This window comes from Anabrus simplex, chromosome 2 (assembly GCF_040414725.1).
Source record: "Anabrus simplex isolate iqAnaSimp1 chromosome 2, ASM4041472v1, whole genome shotgun sequence".
NCBI classification, from domain to species: domain Eukaryota; kingdom Metazoa; phylum Arthropoda; class Insecta; order Orthoptera; family Tettigoniidae; genus Anabrus; species Anabrus simplex.
Window position 1 is genome coordinate 858200530 of NC_090266.1, and position 26954 is coordinate 858227483.

Consider the following 26954-nt stretch of genomic DNA (forward strand, 5'->3'; position numbering starts at 1 on the left):
GCTCATCAGTTGGGACTTGTCGAAGGCTGTATGGTCCTGGGAAAGGTAGATGCTGCATACAGGAAAATCAGGGCAACATTTGGAGAAAGGAAATCTAGGTGTATGAATATTAAGAGCTCAGATGGAAAGCCACTTCTAGGGAAAGAAGACAAAGCAGAAAGATGGCAGGAACATATCCAACAGTAGTATCAAGGTAAAGATGTAGATAATTTGGTTCTGGAATATGAAGAGGCTGTTGATGCTGATGAAATGGGAGACCCAATTTTGAGGTCAGAGTTTGACATAGCTGTGAGTGACCTCAATAGGAACAAGGCACCTGGAATTGATGACATTCCCTCTGAATTACTGACTGCCTTAGGAGAAACCAGCATGGCAAGGTTATTTCATTTAGTGTGCAAGAAGTATGAGACAGGAGAAGTCCCATCCGATTTTCGGAAGAATGTTGTTATACCTAATCCCAAGAAAGCCGGTGCTGACAGGTGTGAAAACTACCGCACCATTAGTTTAGTATCTCATGCTTGCAAAATTTTAACACATATTATTTACAGAAGAGTGGAAAAACAAGTTGAAGCTGAGTTGGGAGAAGATCAATTTGGCATCAGAAGAAATGTAGGAACACGTGAAGCAATCCTGACTTTACGTCTGATCTTAGAGGATCGAATCAAGAAGGACAAGCCCACGTACATGGCATTCGTAGATCTAGAAAAGGCATTCGATAATGTTGATTGGACCAAGCTATTTATAATTCTGAAGATGATAGGGGTCAGATACCGAGAACGAAGAATTATCTACAATCTGTATAAAAATCAGTCTGCAGTGATAAGAATCGAGGGCTTTGAAAAAGAAGCAGCAACCCAGAAAGGAGTGAGGCAAGGCTGCAGTTTGTTCCCTCTCCTTTTCAATGTTTACATAGAACAGGCAGTAAAGGAAATCAAAGAGAAATTTGGAAAGGGAATCACAGTCCAAGGAGAGGAAATCAAAACCTTGAGATTTGCCGATGATATTGTTATTTTATCTGAGACTGCAGAAGATCTCGAGAAGTTGCTAAATGGTATGGATGAAGTCTTGGGTAAGGAGTACAAGATGAAAATAAATAAGCCCAAAACAAAAGTAATGGAGTGCAGTCGAACAAAGGCAGGTGATGTAGGAAATATTAGATTAGGAAATGAAGTCTTAAAGGAAGTAGATGAATATTGTTACTTGGGTAGTAAAATAACTAACGATGGCAGAAGTAAGGAGGACATAAAATGCAGACTAGCACAAGCCAGGAAGAGCTTTCTTAAGAAAAGAAATTTGCTCACTTCAAACATTGATATCGGAATTAGAAAGATGTTTTTGAAGACTTTCGTGTGGAGCGTGGCATTGTATGGAAGTGAAACATGGACGATGACTAGCTCAGAAAGAAAGAGAATAATAGCTTTTGAAATGTGGTGAAGGTGAGATGGATAGATCGAATCACGAATGAAGAGATACTGAATCGAATTGGTGAGAGGAGATCGATTTGGCTAAATTTGACGAGAAGAAGAGATAGAATGATAGGACAAATCTTAAGACACCCAGGACTTGTTCAGTTGGTTTTTGAAGGAAGTGTAGGTAGTAAGAACGGCAGGAGTAGACCAAGGTATGAATATGACAAGCAGATTAGAGCAGATGTAGGATGCAATAGTTACGTAGAAATGAAAAGTTAGCACATGATAGGGTGGTATGGAGGGCTGCATCAAAACAGTCTATGGACTGATGACTCAAACAACAACATATTCTTTTGTGTTTTTGGAATTGTCCTTATTCATTAAGGAGCTGAAAATGTTCTAGAAGAAGGGATGAAACATGTCCTACTTGACATAATTTTATTTTAATAAGTGAATACATTGCTTTTAGTACTGAAAAAAAGGTGGACTTATCTCAAAATATTTATAGGATAAAATAAAAATAAAAACTGTTTATCATACCTGTTTTTTTTTCTTTTCTTTTTCATGTAGCTTATAAATATCTGATTATGTTAGGTTGCATATTAAATTATTTGGCTGTCGGCTTCACATATTGTTTTTTACCTCAGAGGACATCGCATGAAATAAATTTCATGGTTCAAAGCCCGTAAAGATAGTGATTAATTATATCGAATAAATATTTTGAGAGAAGGATAAACTTGCCAGCATGGCAGCCAGGACAAAGAGACCAGCAGGGAAATTCTTCCACCTTCATGCAATAACAACATTGTACATTACACATCTTTTACGAGTACATTCAATGTTCTCTTATTCACCAGTTCAATTTTTCAGGAACTTTCTGCATTGAATTTTTTGAGGAGTCCCCCCTGGTCCAACCAACTACATAAAAATGTAACATATCACTTGTTTGAGAACATTCAGCTGTATGTTAAAAACTCACATAACCATACTTTCTTATAGACACAAGGTTTTTAATATTTAATTGTACTTCAAGTGTAATTATGCTAATACTATATGTGCCCTACATAAGCTTACTTGACCATCCTTCGACATCAAGAAGCATATAATTGAATCGTGCAGTGGAGTAAGGAACTAAGTCAAAATCGGCCATTTTCATTTTATTGCCTCATTTACCTGACATAACCAAGCCCTATCGTTTGGTAAATGAAAGAAATAAGTCAGCCTTCTCCTTGTGGGAGAAACAGTGGATGAACATCAGGCATATTCTGAAGAAACGCACTAAGTCGATGACTTAGTGCGTTTCTTGACCACCTGCAATTCATGACTTAGTTCCATTCTTGGCCGCACGTTGCATGCGATGTAAGTATAACAGGGGATATTTCAATTTACGGCGTTGGTACAACACTAAACTGATATCCGATCATATTCAATCATTCCCTCTGAAATGGACTCATTACGGAGGGAAAGAACTGCATTACTTAGATGCCCGCTTAACTATTAAAGAAATGCAAAACATGTTTGTCACAAAATACCCGGAGTGTGGAGTCAAGTACAGCTTCTACAGAACTTATTTTGTTGACAATTATAACTACCGGTTCGGACGACCACAGATCGATGTCTGCAGCAAGTGTGAGGAGTTCACAGCTAAACTTAGGAGTCCACATATTTGTGAATCAGCAAAGCATGTAGCTCAGGCTGAATATGATGTTCGTAAAAGAAGGAGCAGGAAATTCTACAGGTCATTGAAAGAAGTTGCAACACTGTGTAGAACAAATGACAAAAGTGACAGGCCTTGCCTTTGACTTTATGCAAAATCTGCCCCTCCCACACATACCGCTGCAAGAAGTGTTTTACATGAGACAGTTGTGGGCGAATGTGTTTTGTATTCATGATCTTGCAACGGACAAGTGTGTCATGTATCATGAATGCCAAGGAAAGAAGGGTGCGAATGAAGTTGCTTCTTTCCTGAAAGATTATATAGACGAATTTGTGTCAGAAAATGTTGATCAGTTACAAGTTTTCTCTGATGGTTCTCCAGGCCAAAATAAGAACCATACGGTCATAAGACTAAAGCTAGGCCTGGCAGCTTCAAATCGTTGTAAGATTAGACAGTACTTTCCCGAGAGGAGTCATTCATTCCTACCATGCGACAGGGACTTTGCGGTATTTAAGAAAAACATTTAAAAAGTGGACAGAGTTTATACCATCAAAGAGTATATGACAATTATTGTAAACAGAAAAGCAAATGTTACAGTTAAGTTAGTAGACTCAAGTGCAGTATTTAATTTTGACAAGTGGTGGCCTGAGTTTTTTAAAAAAGTGACTGTATCAGCTGAAATATTGACAAAGAATACTCCTCGTGCTGGAAAGATTGCATTTTCTCCTTCTTCGTTTAAAGAATACAGATATAGGTCAGAGAAACCAGGAGTTCTTGTAGCACTTCCCTTCATAAACAGCATTGTGAAACATACGTTTCATCTTGGGAAAGGTAACTTTTGCACATTTTCCTTGCAACCAATGGCGGGCAGCATATCCAGAGGGTGGGGTTCCAATAAAAGCTGAGAAGATTAAGGATTTGCGTAAACTGTTGAAATATGTTGCAAATGAGTATGCTTTGGCATTTTATTTGTACATTATTTCGCAGCCAATGAATTCCCCTTAGGTTAGTAGTCTTGGTTGTAATACTGCAGTTATTTGGCGCTTCAATGTCATTTGTATTTGTTTCCCTGTTTTTTCTGTTGGATAAACTGTAAACAGTGCTTATGTATTGCATTATGCTATGTTTAATATATAACAAAGGTTGGTATAGTTCGTATGAGACTTTTTTTCGGTGTTTTTGGAGAAAGGAACTAAGTCAAAAAAGTTCAAACGGTCATAAAATTTATAAATTTTTCTTGAACATTTTCCTGTTACCTCTGTTACATATCTATCACTGATCTAAATATTATATAAAATAATGGGAACTATTCATTGAAGCGTGTTGAAAAGAATCAGTTTTTTTGCTCTCCTGAAAAGTAGCAAAATCTGACTTAGTTCCTTACTCGACTGCACGATTCAATTATATCAAGAAGCATGCTTTTGAAGACATTTTTAATGCAAGAAAACCTGCATTACTGTGATAAGTTTTTAAGACTACAAGTGGACAGACAGTGCATCATCTTGTGTCACAAAATTTTAATCAATGCATATCCTTTTGCTTTTTTGGAATTATTCTTACTCATTATGTACCTGAAAATGTCCCAGAAGATGGGATGAAACATGTCCTACTTAACATAATTGTATTTTAATAAGTGAATACATTGCTTTTAGTAAAAAAAAAAAAGTGGACTTCTCTCAAAATATTTATACAATAAAATAAAGAACACCTTTTAATCTTGTTTTTTTATGTTATTCAATTCCATAATAAAAAATAAAAAATACATATAGCAGCAGGCTACTGCACAAAACACAGACCATTATCAAATGGAAGTTGTTATGGCTTTGTTGTCATCGATTCATTAACATTTGGAGTACGATTTTGCACCATTTGTACACTAGGAAGTGGAATCTTGTTCTCCTTTGACAAATTATGTTTGCTGGAGTCTTATATGCAGGTTTTAATTTTTTATTTTTCTTGATCTGAAAAGGTGGGGAGGGAAAGCACTATCACTGACAGCCATTACCTTAATTATGCTCTTACCTAGAATTTAATAATAATAATAATAATAATAATAATAATAATAATAATAATAATAATAATAATAATAATAATAATAATAATAATAATAATAATGTTATTGTTTCTAGTGCCTATAATTACTTTGATGGTTTTTGGAGGCGCCGAAATGCCAGAATTTTGTCCCACAGGAGTTCTTTTACGTGCCAGTAAATCTACCGACACGAGGCTGACATATTTGGGCACCTTCAACTACCATCAGACTGAACTAGGATTGAACCTGCCAAGTCGGATTCAGAAGGCCAGTGCCTCAACCATCTGAGCCACTCAGCTGGCACCTAGAATGTATATGTACAGTAAGCCTACACCTCCTTCGTTGCAGTCTCCCCCCTAATGATCATCTTGTAATCACTAGATTCCAACTCTCCTTCTCCTTCCCATTGCATTTTATTGAATACTAAAATACTCAGATTGTAAGCTCTGTAAGTTACTTCCAGAAACTATAAGCTGTGAACAATTAGTTCTACATAATACCCAACAGATGGCAAAACATACCACACTCAAGTGTGATGATATAGACGTTGATTCCCATAGGGAACCTGAAATATTTGTCCCAAATGAGTAAATTTATAATACCAAGTGTGAACCGGGAAGCTAAAAAAAATTTAAGTTCTCGTGCACCGTCTATAGACAAGCATAGCAGTGCTGGACCGGGCGTGTCAGCCCGTCTGTAGGTGGGCGTAGCACTCGTCAGGTTAAGGAAACGCAGAAAGCTGTGGCATATTTCAAACGTACATAGTTAGTTAGTCATGTCAAGCATACTCTGCATAAGGATGTAAAACACGATGAAATACTAAGCTGATCATGCTATAATGTGTACATAACCAGCACGGTAAAATGACTGAGGTCCAATTGGCTGCAACTGCAGACAAAAAGGATAAAGTAGAAAAAGTGGGAAATAAACTGGAAGCAATCAATAAAGATATCATAAGGGACATGATTTACTTCCTAGAACATCTCAAAGAAGCCACAGATGATTTAGAATGAGACATAGTCCAACAATACAAAACATGCTCCTTTGGTTCCATCATCTAGTACCGGGAATCGAACCTAGACACAAATGAGGAGCTAGACCTCTATCCTGATATTACGACCATGGTCAATCTTGATTATTACAACTACATTATTTACAAACCAATACCAAATATCTTTTTCATTTAACTCAGAAGGGAAAGGTGCAAACTGTTAGCGAAATAAGCATGCCAGTAATCGGCCGCTCAGCAATCTGGCTGGTACGACAGCCCTAGCAAGCCCAGCCTGCAGAGGAAGCCAAGCCCTGTTAACCAAGCTGCCTTGATGTGGCCCTCATGACGTAACTAGCCCAGCCTCGCTTTGTAGTGCTGTTGCATGGTGCAAGCCTAGTTTACCTGATAGACATGTACGAGCCCAGCCACGCCAAAGACCGCTTACTGCTCATTTCTAGTGTCAAGCCCTGCTGTTTCCTTCTCTCTCTCTTTCTCTCATGCATAACTAGTGCTAATGTTACACACTTATCACGGTTTTACTTCAACCTGTCAGACAACAGTCAACAAAAAAGTTTTTAAGTTTGCCATATCATATCCATTCTACTTCTCCAAATGGTTACCGAATGACAAAAAACTACTCCAATTCACACAGAAAGAAGGGTAAAATTACTATAAGTCTTACCTATCACGAGATATGATGCTATCATAATCCATTGTCCAGTTTTCCTTCACTGTCTTATACAGGTCTACTAATGTGCTTGTTATATTGATATTCAAGAGATCTGCTGAGGATACAACAAGTTCCAGTCTATTCCACATTGATCCCAGTGAAGTATGCTCCCAGCTGACTTCACACCTGTCAGAAAATATCAACAATTAATAACACCTTCATATAATGTAAATTATTTTATTCACTGCACCAGCAGATTCAAATACGAAAGATTTAGAATGCAGTATAAGGACAAAATGAAAAGCTATAAGATGAGAGCCTCCAGAAAATAAGGAAGACATCATCAGAAACAAATTACAATTTATATTTAGGTAAGATTTTTCAAAAGAGTGTGGATCAGCAAAAGCAGAAACTCTGCTTTTACGCTGGATGTATCAATATTTTAAACTTTCAATATCACATCACTAATTATACTCATAACAAGTGGGCAAAGAATCACATGGCACCTCTGGGTCTCCAAAAACTTTAGAAGTACTTAGTAGGAATAATAATAATAATAATAATAATAATAATAATAATAATAATAATAATAATAATAATAATAATAATAATAATAATAATAATAAGGGAACGGATTTATATGTAAATACATATCTCTTTAGGAAGCTAAAATTAATTATATTTTGCATTATCTTTAGGGATCATGACATGTGGAGTTGAAAAATGGAGTATTCATTTTCAATATTTTCCCATATTTTGGAGTTTAGCACATACGATCCATATTCTTCGTCATTAAAATCAATACAGTCCATGTTTCGGCTAAAAAGTATTAACGCGTAGAGGCGCGCAGCTGTGAGCTTGCATCCGGGAGATGTAGGTTTGAATCCCACTATCGGCAGCCCTGAAAATTGTTTTCCGTGGTTTCCCATTTTCACACCAGGCAAATGCTGGGGCTGTACTTTAATTAAGGCCACGGCCGCTTCCTTCCAACTCCTAGGCCTTTCCTATCCCATCGTCGCCATAAGACCTATCTGTGTCGGTGCGACGTTAAGCCCCTATGATGTAGATGTTGATTCCCATAGGGAACCTAAAATATTTGTCCCGAATGAGTAAATTTATAATACCAATATAAATGGTCCGTTATTGGACATTATAAATTTTCCAGCTAACTCATCTTGGTTGCCTCCGTTTCACCCTCGTGTGCTAAGTTAGGCTGGTCAGTTGGGACTTAGCACACCACCCAAGACGCAAGGCTAGTGCATACCGTGGAGGCCACTGCATAGGCTACTTGAAGCCACCAGCAGTGCCAATGCACTATGAGAACTATGTCTCATTTTCAAAAATTGATGCCTGCCTGGCTATCAAATGATGTAGATGTTGATTCCCATAGGGACCTAAAATATTTGTCCCGAATGAGTAAATTTATAATACCAATATAAATGGTCCGTTATTGGACATTATAAATTTTCCAGCTAACTCATCTTGGTTGCCTGCGTTTCGCCCTTGTGTGCTAAGTTAGGCTCGTCAGTTGGGACTTAGCACACCACCCAAGACGCAAGGCTAGTGCATACCGTGGAGGCCACTGCATAGGCTACTTGAAGCCACCAGCAGTGCCAATGCACTATGAGAGCTATGTCTCATTTTTAAAAATTGATGCCAAATATTTTAGGTTCCCTATGGGAATCAACATCTACATCATTTGATAGCCAGGCAGGCATCAATTTTTGAAAATGAGACATAGCTCTCATAGTGCATTGGCACTGCTGGTGGCTTCAAGTAGCCTATGCAGTGGCCTCCACGGTATGCACTAGCCTTGTGTCTTGGGTGGTGTGCTAAGTCCCAACTGACGAGCCTAACTTAGCACACGAGGGCGAAACGCAGGCAACCAAGATGAGTTAGCTGGAAAATTGATAATGTCCAATAACGGACCATTTATATTGGTAATATAAATTTACTCATTCGGGACAAATATTTTAGGTTCCCTATGGGAATCAACATCTACATCATTTGATAGGTAGGGATGGGTCCAGTCAGTTCATTTGCTTGAACTAGTCCATTCGATACCGTTCATCGCCTTGAGTCGTTCAAATGAACTAGTTCAAATGAACGATGTAGTTCATAAGCAGGTGAGAAATGTGCTGTCACGTGACCATTAACATGGCACGCCATAGGCCATTTTTGAACGAGCTTATTTTGTCGTTCAAATGAACGAGGTAGTTCATTTGTGCTCTCGCGGCATTTCGTTCAAATAAACGAAGTCGTTCAAATGAACGAGGTAGTTAATTTGTGCTGTCTTCATGGAAACGCTCTCGTGGCACGTCGTTCAAATGAACGAGGTAGTTTATTATGAGCTCTCTTGGCAACAGCACAAGCGGCGTGAGGAGAGGTAGTTTACCGTACCGCACGCGAGCTAGTACGTAAATTTTACAACAGATGGTACTTGCGTACGTCTTCGTCTTCCTTTAATTGAATGGCAAACCATACAGCCTTGACCCCACCCCACCTCCTACGTTGTTTAAAGCTCGGTGGTTTTAAAGGGCGTATGAATCAGCTGTTTAAGAGAGAAGAAGCTACTTTATACACGGGAAAACATTGCGCTAAGGTGATAATTGTCCTTTTTATCTGTTAAAGAGCTGGGAGGACGAACCGTATGAAACGTCCTGTTAATAAGGGATGTTCCTGAATAGCTAACTAATAAAATGTCAGATGTAAGTCCTTTAAGGCGTTTGCTGTATAAAACTAGAGTTTCGTCTTAGGCCTGACATTACACTCATCAGAGTGGAATGTGTCAGGCCCTATCCACTGACGATGATAGGGTGTATGCACGTGAATTTATCAGAAGCCCATTAACTTTTGATATGCTCTATTGGTATGAAAAATCTAATTCCCTCATCGATAAACATTCCCCATTAATATTACAACATATTACAGTGAGTTGTGACTGACATTATGAACTTGAAATGCGGTCAGCTGATTCTTAACCCAGACGTAATTAATAGTTTCGTTGTCAGGGAAGAAATGTAGGAGATACAATTTCAATTTGTCTTCATCACACCATTGTTAAAGCGTAGTTCTTTGCTCTATTCACTTGATCATTAGAATGTATGGTAATTTCGAAGGAATATGATAGAAAAATATTTTGTATGCGACAAAGTGACAATAAATACGTACATAGGTTAATGGGAATGCAAAACTCCCTCTGTAGATCAGTAGTCTACTTCCGATCCGCAAGATTGGGGGTTCAAACCCGGCAGAAGTACTCGGATGTTTGAAGTGCGGAAAGAAATCCGTTCGAAACTATATCGTGCGATATCGGCATGTAAAAGATCTCTGGTAACACATATGGTGTTTACCTTAAGTCAGTCAGATCACCCTCCTGGTGAAATAAAGCAGAACGTCAAATCAAAATGCCTGTACATGGTAGCTGAAGAGTACTTAAAATAATAATAATAATAATAATAATAATAATAATAATAATAATAATAATAATAATAATAATAAATTTATTTATTTATCTGTTTACCCTCCAGGGTTGGTTTTCCCCTCGGACTCAGCGAAGGATCCCACCTCTACCGCCTCAGGGCAGACTTCCAGAGCTTGATACTTTTGGTCGGGGGATACAACTGGGGAGGAGGACTAGACCTCGCCTAGGCGGCTTCACCTGTTATGCTGAACAGGGGCCTAGTAGGGGGGGGGGGATCAAAAGGGATAGACAAGGAGGAGGGAAGGAAGCGGCCGTGGCCTTAAGTTAGATACCATCCCGGCATTTGCCTGGAGGATAAGTGGGGAGACCACGGAAAACCACTTCGAGGATAGCTGAGGTGGGAATCGAACTCACCTCTACTCAGCTGACCTCCCGAGGCTGAGTGGACCCCGTTCCAGCCCTCGTACCACTCTTCAAATTTCGTGGCAGAGCAGGGAATCGAATCCGGGCCTCCTGGGATGGCAGCTAATCACGTTAAGCACCACACCACAGAACAGAGGTGGACATTATTATTGTTGTTATTATTATTATTTTATTATTATTATTATTATTATTATTATTATCATTATTATTATTATTATTATTATTATATTTTTGCTAGTTGCTTTACGTCGCACCGACACAGATAGGTCTTATGGCGACGATGGGACAGGAAAGGACTAGGAGTAGGAAGGAAGCGGTCATTGACTTAATTAAGCTACAGCCCCAGCATTTGCCTGGTGTGAAAATGGGAAACCACGGAAAACCATCTTCAGGGCTACCGACAGTGGGGTTCGAACCTACTATCTCCCGAATACTGGATACTGGCCACACTTACGCGACTGCAGCTCTCGAGCTCGGTATTATTATAATACATGAATTGAATGAGTGTACTTGTTACACACATGCCCACTTCCTTTTAAAATTTAAAATTTGGGCTTGGAGCTGTAAAAACGGTGGTAGGGTGATATTAATTACATTTTTATACAGGGAAACTGAACAGTTTTTAAAGCCCAGTAATTACATTTTTATACAGGGAAACTGAACAGTTTTTAATATTGATAGGCCTATTTGAAGGGAAATAGCCAAATTTTCACTCCTGATTCACCTTAGCATAGTTTACGGTATTATTTGCTTAAGATGTATTTGTTTAGAGAAAATATTCTTAAGGCGTATTTTTTATGTGGTTTATGATGGTGGAAATGATGAAAACTTTCGCGTATTCTGTGTCAATCGCATCTTAAGATAACTTATGTGTACTGATGTCTTGTATCTGTTACCATGTGCTAGCATGGTTTTGCTACTCCGCTCCAAATGCGTGTGATTTCGTTGTTGACATTGTTTATTTTGTGTGTAGACAGAGTATTTGTTTACAGGTGCCCGTGTATTATTCCCCACAACTGTCGTGTATGATAGAACGCTTACGTAAGTGCCAGACAGTGAACACGGGTTTTTTTTTTTTCGTAATGGAATTCTGAGGAACCTCGAATACGGTATTGTTCGTTAATATTATGTGGGATATCGTTGTTATAAGAGGTAAACCAGCGACATTATCACCCCATCGTGTGTTTCGTGGACCTATCTTGCATAGGACCGGACTCGAACCAACATGCGCTCAGTTACAAAGCTAGGCGACTAGTACGACATTCTGTGAACTTGGTACTTCATCGTCTTGCGGAGCGCCTCGCACGGGCAGAAAACAGCTGCCCAGTGCCCAGCGGCGCCGCCAGCCTGCCTAGGTGGAGAAAATTCATCTACGAGAGACAGAGAAACAGGTAAACTTTCTAATTTTTTATAACTCTTCTCCCTGCTCCATCACCAGTTGAGAAATATGCTGTCATGTGATCATTAACACGGCACGCCATTGGCCATTTTCGTGCGTGCTTATTTTGTCGTTCAAATGAACGAGGTAGTTCATTTGTGCTCTCGCGGCATTTCGTTCAAATGAACGAAGTCGTTCAAATGAACGAGGTAGTTCATTTGTGCTGTCTTCATACAAGCAGCCCTCGTGGCATTTCGTTCAAATGAACTAGGTAAAGCTATCTTAGCAACAGCACCAGCGGCGCAAGAGAGATAGTATCCCGTTCTGGACGTGAGCTAGTACGTAAGATTTACAATAGATGGTGCTTGCTTACGTCTTCGTCCTCCTTTAATATGCTGTATGCTCGCGTGAACGACTCGTTCAAAATATTTGAACGTACTCGAACTAGTTCAAATAAACGAGTCGTTCAAATGAACTAGTTAGTTCATGAACGACCCAACTCTACAGGCAGGCATCAATTTTTGAAAATGAGATATAGCTCTCATAGTGCATTGGCACTGCTGGTGGCTTCAAGTAGCCTATGCAGTGGCCTCCACGGTATGCACTAGCCTTACGTCTTGGGTGGTGTGCTAAGTCCCAACTGACGAGCCTAACTTAGCACACGAGGGCGAAACGCAGGCAACCAAGATGAGTTAGCTGGAAAATTTATAATGTCCAATAACGGACCATTTATATTGGTATTGTTAAGCCCCTAGCCAAAAAAGTATTAAATTATATTAAATTAGCAGTCCTCTCAATAATGGAGAAATAAATTAAAAATCTATATTCCAAAAATTAATATTTTAACTCGTGTGCAAGTCATTATCACGCCACTCCACGTCTGGGCTGATAAAATAAGCTGATAAGCGGTGCTAAGAAAGAGAGAGGTTTAGCCTGAAAGTGGTGGAGATCAGCCGGTCAATACCGTGACTATCTGAATCACACTTACAGCACTGATAAGCTGCATTGCATAACATCGACTGTGCCTGTGCCATACTTTCATAACTAGGGAAATCTCATTCATCGACGATGTGCTAGTGGTTTCCGGATTAGTTCGTAATTCGGGCATTCCCTTTGATTGCCTCATAACTCCATCTAGTTCACTACCAGTCATTCACAGTTTGAATTAGCAGTGAGACGGATCACAGTGTTCTTGTCCGTTCAGTGTGTGCAGTTGTAAATTGATATTCATTGAACACATTAACGTCGTTACAACATGCCTAAAGTAGCTCAGTTAACCAGTTCAAAACTGAAAAGTTACGGATCAGAATTTAAAGAAGATGGTTTATCAACTGACAGTAAGATATTATTTTGTAATTTGTGTCATTGTACAGTGACATCTACTCAAAGGTTCCTTGTGCAACAGCACGTTTCAACCAGTAAACACCAGGCTAACAAACAATGAGATTCCAAGCAGAGACAGTTGTTTCTGACACAACCAGCAACTTCCATGGTAACGTCCAAGTTCAACACCAATCTCTGCTGTGCTCTCATCTCTGCTGACATACCTCTCTTCAAACTGAATAATCAGTGCTCGAGGGAATTCCTCGAGAAATATACTAAACGATCCGCCCCGGATGAGTCAACGTTCAGAAAAAACTACTGTTCAGCCATGAAAATGAAAATGTTCGGAAGATAAGGCAAGAGATTAATGACAGTCCAATATGGTTTCATTGATGAGACAACAGACAAAGAAGGCCGGCTAAACTGGCTTGTTAAGCGAAGATTATTGTAAACGGATTCTCTTACACTGTGATGTTCTAGAAAAGTGTGATAACAAAACTATAGCAAAACTGTTCAATGAGGCTGTGGGTATCCTCTGGCCACAGAGCGTTAAGTATAATAAAGTGTTACTTTTTATTAGCGATGCTGCACCTTATATGATAAAAGCCGGAGAAGCATTATGTGTTGTATATCCTAAGATGACTCATTTATCATGTGTAGCACATGACTTTTATCGTGTGGCAGAAGTGGTAAGAGACATTTACCCCAAAGTAGATTTATTTATTTTCTCAGTAAAAAAAGTTTTCCTCAACGCCCACAGAAGAGTTCATCTTTTGAAAGAAATGTATCCAGAGATTCCACTGCTGCCTAAGCCGATTCTAACTAGGTGGAGTACGTGGCTGCAAGCGAATGAATATTATGTTGAATATATAGACTGTATTAAGAATATTCTGCTTGCCATGGACTCTGAAGATGCAGCCTCAATTGAAGCCGCAAAAACAGTTGTCTGCGATACAAGTGTGAGAAATGACTTATGTTACATTCAGCATAATTTTTCATGCATCACAAAAACACTGAAAAGGCTCCAAAACTCACATCTCTCAATTTCTGAAAGATGTGAAATTGTGAATAAAATTGTGGAACAACTACGTGGTACAGGTAAAGTTGCAGAGGTAGCAAACATGAAGATGGCCACTGTACTTTCAAAGAACCCTGAATATGAAGAAATGACAAAGGTTGATGCAATGCTGAGTGGAGATTTAAGTGTAAAATTAACATTGGATTTAACCCCAGCAGATATCGTGAAGTTGAATTATGCCCCCATTACATCTTCCGATGTTGAACGCAGTTTCAGTCAATATAAATCTGTCCGTAGAGATAATAGGAGAAGATTCACCTTCCAGCACTTAAAATAACATTTTGTAATCCATTGTTTTGGTAACAGAGAATAAAATATTGTGTGTTCTTCAAATATATTAAAATGAGAAGTGCAACATTATGTTGCATTTAGATCTACTTCGTTTAGCTTCTTTGAACTTTGATATTAAATATAAAATAATGTTATTTGTGTAATTTTAAGTACATATATAATTCCATATTTCAATAAATAACTAAATAAATATGTACATATTTCAATAATTATTAGTACATATAAATCCATTCCCTGATAATAATAATAATAATAATAATAATAATAATAATAATAATGTTATTGACTTTACGTTACACTAACCACTATGACTTTTTTGGAGTTGCCGAGGTGTCAGAATTTAGTCCTGCAGGAGTTCTTTTACGTGCCAGTAAATCTACTGAAATGAGACTGAAATATTGGCTGTTGGCGAGTTGGCTGTGACTAACATGTATCTTACTAGAGGGAACAGAAAACATCAAAACAAATAGATGGACACCAGAAATCCATCTAGACCGGGAAAAATCAGGAATCATAGTGGCTGACATCACAGACCGAACCTGCTGCAGAACGAAAATCAGCAAGTGGGAAGTAGTGTCAGAGATGAACCTCAATACAAAGACAGGAGCCAAGTGGACAGAAGAACGAAGAACCACGATGCGAGAAAAATTGAAGGCTACTTGGCAAAAAAGGAAATGCGCAACTTCTAAGTGAGATTTGAGTGATCAGTTTTCTGGTCTTTTTCACATCCAATGATGATGATGTTGATGGTGGTGGGGATGATGAAGATAATAATAATATTTAATACTTATTCTCATCATCATCTTCACGGTCATCTACATCCGTTCTTCTCAGTTCCCGATGAGTTCATTTATGTGTTCCAGCTTCATCAGAACAACAGACAATAACATTCATTCATAGGGCCGTCTGGACAGATCTTCAGAAGATTAGAAACACTGGACAAACACAGGAGAAATAGAGCCCAATGCATGAACAGTTTGGATTTGGAAGGGAACCTACAAAGAAGAAAATTTTAGGAAATTTCTTCCTCAACTATTTCAATCTAATTACTTTCTTCTATCATAAAGGATGTATACACACAGGCCGCAGGAATCCAGAAGCGAGTGCCAAATGACTTCTGTCGATTTTGGCGTGCGTCCTATGGCTCGTGTCAAGCTTGGCATGATAAGAAGTTTTGACAGCTGATACGGCAGTTCGCTAGTAATTACTGGAGTTTTCAACGTGCGTTGTGAAGTTATTATCGCAACAGTTAAGTACACTACAGCGCAGAGAACAGTTTTGGTCAAATGTTATTTGCGTAAGAAGAAGAAACCAGTTACAAGATGCCTTTAAAAATGTGGTCATTGGTGAGCAGAAATCAGTGAAGCAACAGAAGTCCAGAAGTCCTTATTATGTAATATTATGTCAATTTTTGTCTCGTCACCATTTTAGGTAAACAAAAACATTTAAAAAACTGAATAATTTGTGCAAAGCAAATTACTGTATGAAGCTTTCTTATTTAAAAATTATTACATATTTAGGCATATGAAGAAATGGACTATGAAGAAGATTTATGTTTTGTTACATTTCCTGATTTAAATTGTATTGTTTTGTTAACTATGGAAAGGGATGTTGAAATGTTACACATGACTTGTGAGACAGGGTGTGCCACGTGTAAGTGGCCCTTCCTGTCGTTTTGTAATATCCGCTAATATGCAATATGTGATTCCTGATGAATATTGTCATTGGTCAAAAGTACAAGTGTTTTTATTGGCCAGTATATTATAATTTTTAATTGGTGAATGTGGCAAACTGGAGTGTTGCTATTGGTTATTTGTAATCACTCTATTTCCTGTTTGTGGCTCCTTGCGTGTGCGAGTCACTTTGTCCGCATCTTTGAATTTGGATCACTACAGCGGGCGACATGACTTGTGAGACAGGGTGTGCCACGTGTAAGTGGCCCTTCCTGTCGTTTTGTAATATCCGCTAATATGCAATATGTGATTCCTGATGAATATTGTCATTGGTCAAAAGTACAAGTGTTTTTATTGGCCAGTATATTATAATTTTTAATTGGTGAATGTGGCAAACTGGAGTGTTGCTATTGGTTATTTGTAATCACTCTATTTCCTGTTTGTGGCTCCTTGCGTGTGCGAGTCACTTTGTCCGCGTCTTTGAATTTGGATCACTACAGCGGGCGAGCGTGTTTAGCGCCCGTCCTGCAATGGGTCGTCAGCCGCCAAAGGTAAGCGCATTTTTGCCTCATGCTATTTAAATGTTTCGGAAAATTCCCACTTAATGTAAATTCAGTAATTATGTAGAATTTCTTCTCGTGTGCCAGAGTTTCCTCTAGTTTTCCACATTTTCCAAAATAGAGCATTTATATGACTTAGCATTTATGCTAGTCCGTAACGTCGTTTTATGAGGCAGACCTTCTTTTCTAACTCTAGTTGTAATTGTATTAACTGTAACACTTTCTTGAATTGTGTAATTAATTTTGTTTCGTTCGAGGTTGCCTCCTTTCATTCTGTAAATTCTGGATTTGTATGTCAAAGTTTGTTCGTGACCGAAGAGCTTAATTGTTTCCCTTATACTTCTCTGTTTTGTATCTCAAGTATCAATTAATCCGCAGTTCATTTATGCGCTAATTTATAATTGCATGTTCATTTTCTTAATAATTATTTGTCTGTTGGGTGTATTATTGTAAGTCTTTTCTCCTCCATAACGTCATACGTTTCCATGGACCTTGTAGGGCTACCCGCACGTTCCACCATCCTTTCTTAGTTGTCATTTTTAGGCCTATAAGTATTCCCTTGCATTTGATTTAATACTGCGTATCGAAAGATACTTGTCACGTTTTGCCTGTTTTGATGTGAATTCACCGCCACTGTGACATTTTTCTATTTCCTTATTCATATTAACCCCTCAGCGTCGCAGCCGTTTAAAGAGCTTCCCACCCCGCGGCCGGATGAGATTTCAACTACGCGCGACTGAAATACATTGATTCACTTAAAGCGTTACTACTAGTATAAGAGTAGCCCGATATTCACGAAATTTGGAATTCCTTATGGTAGAACTATGTACATGAAGATAATTACATAATTGTTTCACATTTCCTTAGTAATTTAGTTCCGTGTGATAGAGTTTGAAGCACTCTTCGAGACAGAGACCCAAGGCACACTCCTGGCTGCAGTACACCGATGTCTTCTTTTCACCGTGTTTTGAACACGCGATACAACGTCTCTGAGGTTTGGATTTCTCACTCCTGGGTGCTAATTTTCTGATAAAACGTATTTCCTGCAACCTTGGAACTGTATTATCTGATGCGCGCCGGCCTTGAATATTTCGTTTCCCGCCCGAGAAGCGTATTTTGTACTACGTAAAGAAACCTTCCATCAGCTGAAAATGATAAGGTAATTGCTCAATGTTTGTCCCTGTGACTTGTCTAAATATTATTGGAGAATCTAGGAATCATAATTCACTCTTGAAAACTTTCCTTTGACCTGTATGCGTATCTATAGTCTCCTACACAAAATTTCCAAGTACTGGTTCCTCCTCATCGTCACTCTCATCATTTACCACTGCATTGGTCACAGCCACATTATCTATTTCATTATCACTACTGCTAATACTGCCACTACTACTTCCAACTAAACTTTCATTTGAATTATACAATATTTCAAGCACGTTACTCTCAGCAGGAGCTAGCCACTGAGTGCGGTGCGTCACACAAGCTGATGAAGCTGCAGCGGGACCGAAAGCGGTAGGACGAAACTGAATGAGGGGAATAACATTTATGACGAATCAAACCAACTCGATACATTATTTCAGATTAAAAGGTCGATATATCGTCTTTCAAAGGGGATATATACCATGCACAGCTGCTTCTCGTGTCGTATGACAGAAAGCAGCACTAACTGATGCCTACATAGAGCACCCGTGGAGAGTTACGAAAAGACTACAAGCTGAGAAATAAAGACAAATATAATAAATAAACTGCACTCTTAATACAAAATTAGAGCAAAGAACATCACACGAAAAGACAAACTTCTCAGATCATCATTTCTTTATTATATTCTGTGGGAAAGAATGAGCAAACGGACTATTAAAAAAGCAGGGATTGGTGCTCAGACATAATTGACAAATACTTATCCTTGCAAAAGCAACTACACTTTAACGATTTTCAATTCTTATTTAGAACACTTATAAACCCGAAAATGTCTTCTTGGAAACAAAACAATTTGCATATCCATAACACCAAAACTCTTGGCGCTATAGCCGTAAATGCGAAACCATGTATGGGTCTATACCACGTATAGAGGTCGGCGGCTACGGAAGAAAAGGGGGTCTATACCACGTATAGAGGTCGGCGCTGAGGGGTTAAGCATTTCTATTATTTACTATTTCTGTATTCACATTTTATGCCTATTATTATTATTATTATTATTATTATTATTATTATTATTATTATTATTTATTTATTCATTTATTTGTGTATGCGCTCTAAAATATGGTTACAAAAAATACTGTAAGACAGTTTCCTGGTTCTACAGAACCACCAAATATTATGTGCAACAAATAATTCACAAGCGGCGTAGTACTGATTCCATAACTAACAAGAAAAAAACAGTGAAGGAGAACAGCTCTCACACAAGCAAGGTTAGAAGATCTACAGGCCAAACTTTAAGTCAAACCACATAATTCACTTTGGAGAGTAGATCAGGAAATTGGTATTTCACAATTGTCAGCAAGTAAAGCAACAAAATTTTACATTTACGATCTTACCAGACTCATTCAGTAACATATAAAGTCTACAGATTTCATTGCAAAAATAAGATTTTGCATTTGGCTTATGAATAGTGGATCCAAACTTTCTTTTTTATGAGTGACGAAGCATGGTTTCATTCGAATAGATATATCAAATCCCAGAACAATAGGATCTGGGACAGAGAAAACCCGCGCATTTTACAGCCGAGACCTCTAACTGGTGGGAAGGTAAGTGTATGGTACGCTATTAGTGCCCGATGAATTTTATCTGTCCGATATTTTTCAGAACACACTTACGTCCTACCGCTGCACTCGCATCATTCCCCACCCCGTTTTTTGCTGAACTGACTGAACAAGAGGTATGGTTATTTCCAACAGGATGGTGCAACAGCCCACATGGATCATTGCTCTGTTTATTTTTTATTTTTTTGCTTTACGTCACACAAACACACTATGGTTTTATGGCGATGATGGCAAGGGACAGCGCTAGGAGTTGGAAGGAAGCAACCGTGGCCTTAATTAAGGTACAGCCCCAGCATTTGCCTGGTGTGAAATTAGGAAATACCGAGCTCGGTAGCTGCAGTCGCTTAAGTGCGGTCAGTATCCAGTATTCGGGAGATAGTAGGTTCAAACCCCACTGTCGGCAGCCCTGAAAATGGTTTTCCATGGTTTCCCATTTTCACACCAGGCAAATGCTGGGGCTGTACCTTAATTAAGGCCACGGCCGCTTCCTTCCCACTCCTAGCCTTTCCCTGTCCCATCGTCACCATGAGACCTGTCTGTGTCGGTGCGACGTGAAGCGACTAGCAAAAAAAATAATAAATTAGGAAACCACAGAAAATAGTCTTCAAGGCTGCCGACAGCGAGAGTGTAACCCGTTATCTCCCTAATACAAGCTCACAGGTAAACGCTCCTAAGCACACAGTGTGTATAGATGTATGTGATGGGTGCAGGAAGTGCTCCATGATGATCAGATGGACAGTAAAGACTTATAGCCCCCTCATTCGTGTGATTTAAGCATGTGCAACATTTATCTCCGGGAAAATCCCAAAGGAAAAGCTTACAAGAATAATCATCCAACTGCAGAAGAATTAAAAATGGAAATTAGGAACACTGTGCATTTTATTCCCTCAGAGTTAATGACGTTCAAAGGGTGTTTCAAAATTTTGTTTCAAGAGGTGAAGCTTGTATTGCAGATCAAGGAGATCGCGCCTGAAATTTTATGAACACAGCAAACGCCTTAAAGAAAACAGACTGACATGAATCTTACTAGAGGCAACACAAAACATCAAAACAAATAAGTGGACACCAGAAATCCGCCTAGACCTGGAAAAATAAGGAATCATAGTGTCTGACATCGCAGACCGAACCTGCTACAGAATGAAAATCAGCAAGTGGGAAGAAGAGTCAGAGCAAAACCTGTATAGGAAGACAGAAGCCAAGTGGACAGAAGAACGAAGAACCACAATGAGAGAAAAATTGAAGGCTACCTGGCAAAGAAGGAAATGCACAACTTCTAAGTGAGATTTGAGTGATCAGTTTTCTGGTCTCTTCCGCATCTAATGATGATGATGGTGGTGGTGGGGATGATGACAGTGATAAGAATATTTAATAATTATCATCATCATCTTCATCGTCATAATACATCCATTCTTCTCAGTTCCCGATGAGTTCATTTACATGTTCCAGCTTCATCAGAACAACTGACATTAACATTCATTCATAGGGCCGTCTGGACAGATATTCAGAACATTAGGAACACTGGACAAACACAGGAGAAAAAGAGCCCAATGCATGAAGTTTGGATTTGGAAGGGAACGACAAGGAAGAAAATTTTAGGAAATTCCTTGCTCCATAATTTCAATATAATTATTTTCTTCCATAATAAAGGGTATATATACACAGGCCGCAGGAATCCCCAAGCGAGTGCCACATGCCTTGTGTCGGTTTTGCATCCACAGTATGGCTCGTGTCATGCTTGGCATGATAAGAAGTTCTGACAGCTGATACGGCAGATCGCTAGTAATTACTGGAGATTTTAAGGTGTGTTGTGAGATTATTATCACAACAGTTAAGTACACTACAGCGCACACAATAGTTTTGGTCGAATGTCATTTGCCCAAGAGGAAGAAACCAGTTAAAAGATACCTTTAAAATTACTGTAAGACAGTTTCCTGGTTCTACAGTAACATCAAAATGTTATGTGGAAAACTAATTCACAAGTGACGTAGTACTGGTTCCATAACTAACAAGAAAAAACAGTGAAGGAGAACAGCTCTCACACCAGCGAGGTTAGAAGATCTACAGGCCAAACTTCAAGTCAAACCACATAATTCACTTTGGAGAGTAGCTCAGGAAATTTGTATTTCACAATTGTCAGCACGTAAAGAAACAACATTTTTACATTTACGATCTTACCAGACTCATTCAGTAAAACATAGAGCCTACAGATTTCATTGCAAAAATAAGATTTTGCATTTGGCTTATGAATAGTGGATCCAAACTTTCTTTTTTATGAGTGACGAAGCATGGTGCCATTTGAATGGTTATATCAATTCACAGAACAATGGGATCTGGGATACAGTGAACCTGCACATTTTACAGCCGAGACCTCTAGCTGGTGGGAAGGTAGGTGTATGGTCCGCTATTAGTGCCCGATGAATTATATCTGTCCAATATTTTTCAGAACACGCTGCACTCGCATCATTCTCCACCCCTTTTTTGCTGAACTGACTGAACAATATGTATGGTTATTTCCAACAAGATGCAGTAACAGCCCATACGGATCATTGCTCCGTTTATTTTTTGTATTTTGCTTTACGTCACACAAACACACAATGGTTTTATGGCGATGATGGCATAGGACAGGGCTGGGAGTTTGAAGGAAGCGACCGTGGTCTTAATTAAGGTACAGCCTGGTGTGAAAATAAAAAACCACAGAAATCCGTCTTCAAGGCTGCCGACAGCGGGGTTGTAACCCGTTATCTCCCCAATGCAAGCTCACACCTAAATGCTCCTAAGCACACAATGTGTATAGCTCTATGTGATGGTTGCAGGAAGTGGTCCATGATGATCAGATCTACAGTAAAGACTTATGGCCCCCTCATTCATGTGATTTAAGCACGTGCAACTTTTATCTATGGGAAAATCTCAAAGGAAAAGCTTAAATGAATAATCATCCAACTGCAGAAGAATTAAACATGGAAATTAGTAAACTGTGCATTCCATTCCATCAGAGTCAATGACGTTCAAAGGGTGTTTCAAAATTTTGTTTCAAGATGTGAAGCTTGTATTGCAGATCAAGGAGATCGCGCCTGAAATTTTATGAACACAGCAAACGCCTTCCAGAAAACAGACTGACATGAATCTTACTAGAGGCAACAGAAAACAACAAAACAAATAAGTGGACACCAGAAATCCGCCTAGACTTGGAAAAATCAGGAATCATAGTGGCCAACATCGCATACCGAACCTGCTACAGAACGAAAATCTGCAAGTGGGAAGACTGGAGCCAAGTGGACAGAAGAACGAAGAACCACGATGAGAGAAAAATTGAAGGCTACTTGGCAAAAAAGGATATGCACAACTTCTAAGTGAGATATGAGTGATCAGTTTTCTGATCTTTTCCACATCTAATGATGATTATGGTGGTGGTGTGATGATGATGGTGATTTAATAATTATCATCATCATCATCTTCGTCATCATACATGCGTTCTTCTCAGTTCCCGATGAGTTCATTTGTGTGTTCCGGCTTCATCAAAACAACTGACATTAACATTCATTCATAGGGCCATCTGGACAGATCTTCAGAAGATTAGGAACACTGGACAAAGACAGGAGAAAAGGAGCCCAATACATGAACAGTTTGGATTTGGAAGGGAACCTACAAAGAAGAAAATTTTAGGAAATTTCTTGCTCCACTATTTCAATATAATTATTTTCTTCCAACATAAAGGGTGTACATATACAGGCCGCAGGAAACCCCAAGCGGGTGCCATATGCCTTGTGTCGATTTTGGCGTGCGCCGTATGGCTCGTGTCAAGCTTGGCGTGATAAGAAGTTTTGACAGCTGATACGGCAGTTCGCTAGTAACTATTGGAGTTTTTAAGGCGTGTTGTGAGGTTATTATTGTAACAGTTAAGTACACTACAGTGCAGAGAATAGTTTTGGTCGAATGTTATTTGCGCAAGAAGAAGAAACCAGTTAAAAGATGCCTTTAAAAATACTGTAAGACAGTTTCCTGGTTCTACAGTACCATCAAAATTTTATGTGCAACAACTAATTCACAAGTGGCATAGTACTAGTTCCATAACTAACAAGAAAAAACAGTAAAGGAGAACAGCTCTCACACAAGCGAGGTTAGAAGATCTACAGGAAAAACTGCAAGTCAATCCACGTAAGTCACTTTGGAGAGTAGCTCAGGGAATTGGTATTTCACAATTGTCAGAACGTAAAGCAACAACATTTTACATTTACGATCTTACCAGACTCATTCAGTAAAACATAGAACCTACAGATTTCATTGCAAAAATAAGATTTTGCATTTGGCTTATGAATATTGGATCCAAACTTTCTTTTTTATGAGTGACGAAGCACCGTTTCATTTGAGTGGATATATCAATTCACAGAACAATAGGATCTGGGATACAGAGAACCCACACATTTTACAGCCGAGACCTCTAAATGGTGGGAAGGTAGGTGTATGGTACGCTATTAGTGTTACATGTGATAAAATTAATACTTGGGTCCGTATTCAGCCCGGCGTATTTTATCTGTCCGATATTTTTCAGGACACGTTTACTTCCGACCGCTGCACTCACAACATTCTCGAACCATTTTTTGCTGAACTCACTGAACAAGGATGGTGCAACAGCCGAAACGGATCACAGCTCTTTTTCTTTTTTTTTCCTTTTTTGTCTTTCTTGCTTTACGTCACACAAACACACAATGGTCTTATGGCGATGATGGCATAGGAAAGGGCTAGGAGTGGGAAGGAAGCAACCGTGGCCTTAATTAAGGTACAGCCCCAGCATTTGCCTGGTGTGAAAATAGGAAACCACAGAAAACCGTCTTCAGTGCTGCCGTCAGCGGTGTTCTAACCCGTTATCTCCTGAATGCAAGTTCACAGCTAAGCGCTCCTAACCACACAATGTGCATAGCTCTATGTGATGGTTGCAGGAAGTGTTCAATGATGATCAAATTGTTAGTAAAGGCTTATGGCTCCTCTCATTCCTGTGATTTAAGCACGTGCAACTGTTATCTATGGGAAAATCTCAAACTTACATGAATAATCATCAAACTGCAGAAGAATTAAAAATGGAAATTAGGAACACTGTGCATTCCATTCCATCAGTGTCAATGACGTTCAAAGGTGTTCATAATTTCTTTTCAAGATGTGAAGCTTGTATTGCAGCTCAAGGAGATCACTTTGATCATCTTCTGTAAATTCTGTTGAGTTCAGTTTCATTCACTAGTTTCTTCTACTTGTTTCTTTCCGGCCATCTAAGGACTATGTCGTTTCAACTGTTTCCTTTGAGCTTTAGTATTCGTCCAAGATTCCTCCATTCATAGACGGTGTTGCTCCTTTCGCTCTTTCGTCCATGCCTTTCCAGTTTTCAGCTTCAGCTTTGGTTGGAAACTCTGATGTTCTTGGAGTTTTTTCTTAAATGGGTCACGCTCCTTGATATCTTCAAATGAGATCCCAATCTCCTTCAGATCTTTCTGTACGTCACTGAACCATGCCCCCTTTGCCTTTTTCTCTTGGAGGAAAGTGAAAATGCGGTTGGTTAACCTTATTGACTTCATTCGGGCCTTGTGTTCATAAAAAGTAATCCTCCTTTTTGGCATCATGTCGGTTATTTTCTCCAATGCGAGTACAACTCCTGGTTGTGCCATCTCCAAAACTCGCCGTTGTCTTTGACTGGACCTAAGATTTTCCTCAAAATCTTCCTTTCCTTGGCCTCCAATTTCTCCATTATGCCTTTTTTTTTTGTTTATGGTGGGACATTCAGCTGCATATAGAGCCTCTGGCCGGATGACTGTTCCAGCATTTGCTTGGTGTGAAAATGGGAAACCATGGAAAACCATCTTTAGGACTGCCGACAGTGGGGTTTAAACCCATTATCTCCCGAATACTGGATACTGGCTGCACTTAAGTGACTGCAGCTATCGAGCTCGGTACATATATTTTTAGTCAGATGGTAAGCCATTTCAATTTTATTCATGCGTGAAGCAAAGGCTTCTTTTTTGGACATGTTAGGTTCTACCCATTCACCAAGATACTTAAATTTTTCAACCTGCTTGACTTTTCCGTGAGTCCCTTGTAGCTCTCTTGGCGCCAGTTTGATGTTTGTAATGAATTTCATTTTCTCAAAGGAGATTTGGAGGCCTGCCTTTGCAGCTTGTGTTTGAAGCTGTTTGATCTGCTTTGTGGCCACATCCAAGGAATCAGCAAAAACCTCACGATCGTCTGCAAATGCTAGACAGTCAATTGAAAGGTTCTTGTTCTTGTGGCCTAGTATGACTCCACTTTTATTTATTTATTTATTTATTTATTTATTTATACATTCATTCATTCATTCATTTATTTATTTATTTATTTATTTATTTATTTATCCTCAGGAGGTATATAGCTGGTGAGTTCAGTTTCGTTTAGTATAGGCATAATCATGCCACTTCTTTGAGACGATTATGTCCGCTCGCTACTGCGGGCACTGTGCTCGCTTTCACAGATTCTTCGCACTCCTATGCCTCGGTACTAGGCTACAAAGTCTTAAATTATACTCCCTGTATTTTAGCAACCGGTGCTTTAGGCGAAGGAAGAAAGAAAGAAAGAAAGAAAGAAAGAAAGAAAGAAAATATTTTCATTCACCTGGAAGAACTCAATTTGTACTCTAATAGTATAGCAGTCTAATAAGCATACTTTCTGTAATTTACTGCACTTCAAAAATCTGCTGTGTAACAATTCCAGAAATGCTTGTTATGATGAAATAACATATAACTGAATTATGTAGCATCAAGATCTGTGCATTGGATATTACTCTGTACTCACCATCATTCTCATAGGCACCATCACAGGCCCTAATGAGAACACACAAACCACAAATCTAAATTAAATTAAAATTATATAATACTCAAATTATTTTACTAACCCCCATGGCTCAACAAAAGGTTCCCAGCCAGAGAGATCACGATTAAAATAATCACAAGACAGCTGACATGTTGCATTTCCTGGACCTCCTAACTGTTGTAACACCTGAAGACGAGACAGCGACAGCTCCAGAAGTGGAACATCAGCATCACGGCAATCATCAATCACCACCACACAAACACAATTTGTCTCCACCTATTGATAAGGGCATAGATAAGGTATTAGTGAACAGAGGACTAAAATAAAACTGGACAACATTTATAATGAACACATGCTTTAAAATGAGGCTTTGAACACACTCAGTCATGTGAAATTGCAGTAATATCTTAATGAGTGATGTCTGTTCTGGATTGGGATAGTACAGGTAGTGTGTTACTTAT

General features: G+C 38.9%; 1 protein-coding gene across 1 annotated transcript in view; it reads right to left on the reverse strand.

Moving 5' to 3' along the window:
• Positions 1 to 26954, reverse strand: part of Vps13D (vacuolar protein sorting 13D) — an 866734-nt gene that overhangs the window by 322124 nt on the left and 517656 nt on the right. Inside the window, 2 exon segments of the mRNA XM_068226303.1 lie at positions 6772 to 6945; positions 26576 to 26769. Of these exon segments, the coding sequence (XP_068082404.1) occupies positions 6772 to 6945; positions 26576 to 26769 (368 nt within the window).